The following is a 7,556-nucleotide window of genomic DNA, read 5'->3' on the forward strand; positions in this document are numbered from 1 at the left end:
TAAACCTGCAACACAGATTAAAATGACATTTCTTAAAGACTTAAACAACAAATACATATTTAATGGTAAATCGTGTATAAACAAAAAATGACTAAGTATAAGTTTTTTTTTTAAATAACTTTTTAGAATATCTTATAGTTGACAAATAACTAATTTTATGTTTAAAAAGATAAAAATTCATGTTTTTTTATGGTTAACTGATACATATCTTTCAAATTTTATACTTTTCGACGGGATTTTAAATTTGATTACAATTTTGGTTTGAATTAAAAATTTTGTTACTTATTCACACAAAATTTAGTTTTTTTTTTTTTTTTTTTAATTTGTTTATCTACAAAACTTTAAGACTTTTACAATGGTTTTTTTTTCAAAATTTTGTATTGCCTCATATACATTAACAAACTACTGATAAAATTGGAAAGAAAAGTTATATGATATTTTTTAGAACGCCGGCATATACTAAAGAAACCTAGCAAGAGGATAGGAGAAAAAGGAAAGTTACAAAATAAGTAAAAGACAAAACTGCAAAAATGGTCCCTGTGGTTTGCATTTTTTCAGGAAACAAGTCCAAACAGTGACTTTTTTGGTTTCGTAGTCCTTTTGGAGTGGTTTGTATGCAAAAATGGTCCCTCCGAAAACTGAAATGACTATAATACCCTTGAGGTATTTATTTTTCATTTTTCTTTCATTATTCTTAAAATTTAATATTTATTTATTTATTTTAACAATTAAAAAAATAAAAAAGGGCCTCTCTCTCTCTCTCTCTCTCTCTCTCTCTCTCTCTCTCTCTCTCTCTCTCTCTCTCTCTCTCTCTCTCTCTCTCTCTCTCTCTCTCTCTCTCTCTCTCTCTCTCTCTCTCTCTCTCTCCTGTGTAAACCTACAGTAGATCCAACCCTCGTTCATAATCCATTTGAACATCAAATTCCAACATCAAACATCAGAGATTCCAATTTTTTCTTGCAAACAATCGATTTCTCCGATTCCTCAATTCTCAAACAATTGATTCTCACTTTTTTCCTGCAACTTAGATTAACCCACAAACTTATAGATCTTCATCCAGTTTCACTATGAACACACACACAAGATCAAGGTATATATTCGACATCGATTCAGCAGCAAAGTGCAGGTCCAGTGATAGTGGGCTGAGGTCCACTGATTTCCTACGGATGTTGAGAAGACTCAGTTTAGTGGCTATCAAAATCGACGATGAAAAGAAACATTAGTGATGTTAGAGGAGACGATAAACAAGAATCAATTCGAATGCTCAGGGTTATACCCATTATATCACCTGATTTAAACGACAATAAATCTAGAAACATCGTCTACATACAGGTTATACACAAACACCTATTTCATTGATAATACACATAAATGAGAGACAGAGGAATCGTAAGATAAGGAAAAAAAGAGAAAGGGGTGAGTCGATAAAGGGGAGAAATCGAGAGGGGCTATTGTAGGGAGCTGCTCCGGTGGCCGGTAAAGGGGAAGAAATCGATGCGTAAGATACGAGGGGAGGAAGGAGTAAGATACGCAATGGCTCCCTCCTGCACCGATTTCCTTCTTCTCTACCTAATGGTGCTCGAACCAGAGAAGGTTCTCGATCTGCCCAATCCTAGTGGTAGCACATCAGCTCTGTTGCTTCCATCTTCCCAATACAGCGATGATTGAAAAGAAAAGAAGGAGCAAGGATTGAGGTTTGTTTGGGGTTGCTCAGATCAACAGAAAAGAAAAAAGATGGGGTGAGGCTAGAATGGTTCTATGGTGGGCGGAGATGTAGCGGTTCACGGTGGAGTTTGGTAGTCGAATGGAGGCTAGCAGGTGGTGCGGTGGCTATCTCCAGATTGCCAGAGGTAGCACAGCCCCTTCTTGTTCGTTGAAATTGGGAACGAGAGAAAGAAATGGGTATATGACCTGGAGAGAGAGAGAGAGAGAGAGAGAGAGAGAGAGAGAGAGAGAGAGAGAGAGAGAGAGAGAGAGAGAGAGAGAGGTGGGACCTTTTTTATTTTTTTAATTGTTAAAATAAATAAATAAATTTTAAATTTTAAGAATAATGAAAGAGAAATGAAAAATAAATACCCCAAGGGTATTATAGTCATTTTAATTTTCGGAGAGACCATTTTCACATACAAACCACTCCAAAAGGACCACGAATCAAAAAAAGTCACTGTTTGGACTTGTTTCCTGAAAAAATGCAAACCACAGGGACCATTTTTGCAGTTTTGTCTAAGTAAAAAACCAAAATTGGTTATTATAGGGAGATTTAAGGACCAAACGCACAAATTACCCCAAACCACAAGGACCATCCATGTAATTTACTCTAATATATAACAGCTTATTACTATTTAAAAAAGAGCATACACGTTATCAAAACAGAATTTAGCAAATTAAGTAAAAAACCCCAAACACCCCTTGAAAAACAATTTTGCATTACTTTAAACAGTAGTCCAAGTTAAATAAAAGAAAATACAATCCAAAATCTGTGAAGTCATTACATTCTTGCATTGTAAACAAGAAAAAAGATAACACTGAAAAAGCCAGCCAAAAATGATGCATAACTGCTTAAAATAGAGAAGTTCCCTTTCCCTTTTTGTCACCACCAATCTCAAAATGTTTGCACCTCTGCAAAACAAAACAATACAAATAAATCAACAATTAACGAATCATTAATTGTTGAATCATTAATGGTTTTAATTAAAAACTATGGGATAAAGTGTTGGGTTATTTTAGCATATTGCATTTTCATAGGAAATAAGAAATACATAGATCCAAAAACTAACCTTAATCGGGTGCTGTGAGACATGCTTGCAACCTTGGCATTGAAGCCTTAGAACAATTTTCTTGGTGGTTTTTGCCTATGAAATTGGTACAATTTTTTATAATATAAGAACAAAAGTAAACAAGAAGGTTGAACAAAAAGAATGAAAATTTTATATTTTTTTTACCTTTTTGTGAAAAACGGGTTTGGTTTGACCACCATAACCAGACTGTTTTCTATCATAACGACGTTTTCCTTGTGCAGCTAAACTATCTTTGCCCTTCTTGTATTGTGTTACTTTATGTAAGGTGTGCTTCTTGCACTCCTTTGACTTGCAGTAAGTCTTCTTTGTTTTAGGAACATTCACCTACAAATCAAACAAACAGATAAAAAGTTCTTTGTAATTAGTTATTCGTAATCAATCTTGGATACATGTTTTCTTTCAGAGTTTTTGATCTCAACTTAAACAAGTTTCAAACTTTATCCAGGTAAAAACAGATAAACAGATCAAATGGTCTGGAAAACTTCAATGGCACTTGAAATTAGGGTTTATAGTGAACTTATAGATTGATATATCTACGTGAGCTTTATGCACTGGAGATTAGACAAACAAAACAAAACCAACTAATGCATTTCTAAATCAAAAACGACGAGAACACCGAAATCACAATTATATTGTGATGAAACTCGAGCATACGAACACTAGAATTCTGTGGCACAAAATGAAAATTGAAAATCTGTTCTGGCTACATCTAAGAGAAAGTCTTGAGAACGATTCAGATTCAGAATTTTATATGCAATCAAAAGCATTCGCTCTTTTTTTTCTCCAAGTTCAAGAATACAAAAATGTAGTAATAGGAACCTTAATACACGTATAATCAGCAGATAATTGGTGAAGGAACAAAGTTGTAGACATTAGAGTGCTTACCATGGTGGACGAGTTTCTCTGAAGAGGCGATAACAGGTTTTTTAGGGTTTCGTCAACGACGAGATGTTTTACGGCACTTGTATTTAAGTGGTTAGGGTTTTATTCCTATTGGGATCCGGAGCCCAATCTTGGCCAAATTCAGTTTTGTTTTAACTAATGTTACTTTGGGCCTAACAGTCAGCCCAAAAGGCGGAATTGCAATTTTATTTTTCTTATTAACACCAGAATAATACATTAACATATAGCAAAATAGCAAAAATATACACTAAAATTTAATTAAAAAAAAAATAGATAATGTGTGATAAAAAAAAATATGTAATTAACACGTCATGTTTTTAGTAGATAAAAGGATAATTAATCTGTTAAATGTCTTGTGATATAACTCTATATTTTATAAACCAAATACTAACTATTTGAGTTTTTAAAACTAACCTTGTTATCGATACTAATCATTGATTAAAATCCATAACTTTTATTTTGATCCATACAACTTTTACTTTTATTTTTTGTATTTTAGAAGTGATCAACCGTTATAGAGTGTGATATATATTTTATGACAACTTGTTGCTAAAACATTAAAATTTAGTTTGTGGACGAATAAAATATTTTCTTAAACATGATACATATGTCTTCCAACATGACCCATAGAAACAGACACAAATTGACTTGCTACATAATCGGATGAATACCATCATACCCTTATATGTTATATCCTATGTAAAAGTCGCATTTCTGGAGAGGCCTGACTTCTCCTCAAAGCATTAGGCGGAGAAGATTGGGTTGCAGCTAATATAATAGCACAAAAGTATAACGTCTTTAAAATCTAGTATAAATCGTTCTTAGAATATGGCCAAACCTTAAACTAACCAAGACTTTATAGCTACAATGAATATTCATTGCATGTAAGATAAGGAAAGCAATAATTACTCACTTCATGAGTCATGAGGTTGGTGGAATATAAGATAAATTTTGAATCAAATATGAATGTATCCTTAAAATAAACTCTTATTAACCAGTTGCAAAACGGGACAGTTGAAGTTGAAATGGACAGACGTAGATCAGCCTACTATTAAGGATTGAACAATCGAGAGATCCGGAAGATATTGGTTTAATCACATACCATAAGGACATGCACTTATTAAAGCAAATATGAAAGGTTAAAGCAAAATAATAAGTTCTTTTGCATAATATTTGGATACTTGTTTATTTTTAATGTGTTTCGACTCATTTTTTGGCATGCTTGTTTGTAGGGGTGAGTAGGGTCGTCTCAACCAATTTGAGGGCTCTAAGTGAACCAAAAATTTGGGGCCCTTAAGATAATAACATTTAGGATTATACCGCCCTTAAAATAACAGATATGGATTAGGATTATACCGCCCTTAAGATAATGAAAAACTCAAAAACAATGGAATCTATCAATCTGGAATTAAAAAATAATGCAATCTGCCAATCTGAAATCAAAAATCAAAAAATTGAAAAGATTAACAAATTTGATCATTCATGACATTTAGAAAAAGCCAAAAACAATTAAAACATAAATTACATAACTTAACAATAAAATATTATGTTTTAATCAAAAGACATTATATAACTAGATGTCAAACAAGAATATCATTAAAAACAAAACCAAATATTGAAGCCAAACCACAAAATTCAAATCAAATATTGAATGTTTGATCAAAAAAGCTTGTTCTATCATTCTATACTATGGATACATTCCATCAAAATTCAGTTTTGTAGTACAAAACTGATGAAGACTTTTCCAGATATTGGAGTTTGGAGCCAAATCGCCAATCAACCAAACTAAGAGCCAAAAAGCAACAAAGCAGTCAAGCAATATCGATTGAAACAGTGGGAAAAAGTTTATTGCTAGGCGACCATTAGTCCATTACATAATCGATTGAAGCAATATCGATAAAACACTGGTTTCAGCTAGACTGCTAATCGGCTATTATTTAACCCCAATTACATAATACATGATCAGACTATAGGAAAATCGAAACTCAAAAGGGAAAATACAAGCAATCAAGAACATTACCGTTTCAAATTCAATGAAGAAACGATTGTCTGTGGAGAAACCGAGAGGCGAGAACATCAACGAGAAGTAGAACAACAACGATTCAGTCGACATCAGTGAAACATTGGAAGAATTGATTAGAGAAGAATGCATGAATCAAGTCCAATAATGGAGAAAATAACAGAAGTTTAATCGTTGAATGTTGACGTCGCCGCAGCCTCGCAGACGTGATTGTAGTCTTTAGAATCGCAGGCGTGATTTTTTTGGGGAATGGAGAGATGGAACGTGAATAGATGGATAGAAGAGTTGCACTTGGAAATAAAAATGGGGTCCCTTATAATTTGGGGCCCTAAGCCCTACCTTTACAAATTGAAGCATAAGGCCGGCCCTGAGAACAACAACGATTCAGTCGACATCAGTGAAAACAGTGGAAGAATCGATTCGAGAAGAAGGCATGAATCAAATCCAAGAATGGAGAAAATAACGGAAGTTTAATCGTTGAATGTTGACGTCTTCGCAACCTCGCAGGCGTGATTGTAGTCTTTAGAATCACAGTCGTGATTTTTTTAGGGAATGGAGAGATGGAACGTGAATAGATGGATAGAAGAGATACACTTGAAAATAAATGGGCCCCTTATAATTTTGGGCCTTAAGCCCTACCTTTACAAATTGAAGCGCAAGGTCGGCCCTGGGGTGATGGGGTGAGGGGTGAGCATGTTATCCAAAAAAATAAACCATAACTAAATTTATTGATATGATTGAACCATTGCTAAAAGATATGGTTTGGTTTCTAATTTCTGTTAACCGAATACATATGGTTCAGTTATGGTTTTCATCTAACGCTGAATCATTATAAATCGAACAAAACCAATAATATTAATAAATGTTTTTAATATAATATAATATTAAATATATAATATGTATTTATATTATGAATTGAGAATTTAAAAGGTAATTATTTAGAGTTAGATAGGATAAGTAATCGCAAGTGATGTCCAACCTAGTTGGGTTGATGCACCGGATTTTATACCCATGTGGGCGTGAGGTTGAGAGTTCGATTTCCTTAAACTATCTCTTGTAGTGCCACATGTGGGGAATTTTTCCGTGGAAATCTCTATGGGGGCTAGGTTTGCCCTGTAAATGAGCTCGAACCTAGGGTGTTCGTTGAAATATTGCGATTAAGCTTCCACTTAATTCGTTTGCCGTTTCCAAAAAGATATGATAAGTAAGCTTCTATCGATACAATTATATATATATATATATATATATATATATATATATATATATAATCATTCACTTTTTATAACGATAGACTTTGTATTTTTCAATTTTTATAGAAAAAATATTTTTATTTTTACATCATCTTGGACCATTTGTGTTAATCAATATTAGTCATTAATCGACTAAAACTGTTAACCAAAACCAATATCAACCTTACCCAATTGTTATCGAAATATATTAACCAATTATAATGGTTATTGTTCGGTTTTGACCAATAACCGAATCAAACCGCTCCATACACGTCTTTACTTGTTTGTGTCAAAGTCCGGTGGAGGGTCAAAGAGTAAGTAGTGGACTCAGCTAAATGGTATTCTTTTCTTCATCCGGTGGTCCTTTATGGCAAAAAAGAGACATGTATGGGAAGCCATGCTTCAAAGAGATGGAATAATTTGTTCCAAAGAGATGGAATAATTTGTATGGTCGCTTTGACTTAGAAACTTATTAATGAAGGTACTTTGATAGTTACGGATATTCCAAAGAGATGGAATAATTTGTTCCTATCAAGTTTAATGTTTTGGTTTGGAGGTTGCACTTAAAATGTTCATTCCATTTGTTATTCAAAGAAAATATTGTGA

General features: G+C 33.4%; 1 protein-coding gene across 1 annotated transcript; it reads right to left on the reverse strand.

Moving 5' to 3' along the window:
* Window positions 1-2,409: 2,409 nt before the first annotated feature.
* On the reverse strand, window positions 2,410-3,833 carry LOC111881722 (60S ribosomal protein L44). The gene is made up of 4 exons (XM_023878109.2): window positions 3,684-3,833; window positions 2,943-3,122; window positions 2,778-2,852; window positions 2,410-2,619 (listed from the first exon to the last, which is right to left on the reverse strand). The coding sequence occupies exons 1-4, from the start codon at window positions 3,684-3,686 to the stop codon at window positions 2,560-2,562; spliced, it is 318 nt and encodes a 105-aa protein (XP_023733877.1). The 5' UTR covers window positions 3,687-3,833; the 3' UTR covers window positions 2,410-2,559.
* Between the last annotated feature and the right edge of the window lie 3,723 nt (window positions 3,834-7,556).

This window comes from Lactuca sativa, chromosome 8 (assembly GCF_002870075.4).
Source record: "Lactuca sativa cultivar Salinas chromosome 8, Lsat_Salinas_v11, whole genome shotgun sequence".
NCBI lineage: Eukaryota > Viridiplantae > Streptophyta > Magnoliopsida > Asterales > Asteraceae > Lactuca > Lactuca sativa.

Excerpts from the sequence above, each read along its gene's own strand:
- LOC111881722 (XM_023878109.2), bottom strand. Across the intron at positions 2,853-2,942 it reads AACCCGTTTTTCACAAAAAG|GCAAAAACCACCAAGAAAAT; the intron begins GTAAAAAAAATA and ends CCAATTTCATAG. Across the intron at positions 2,620-2,777 it reads TCTCACAGCACCCGATTAAG|AGGTGCAAACATTTTGAGAT; the intron begins GTTAGTTTTTGG and ends TTTGTTTTGCAG.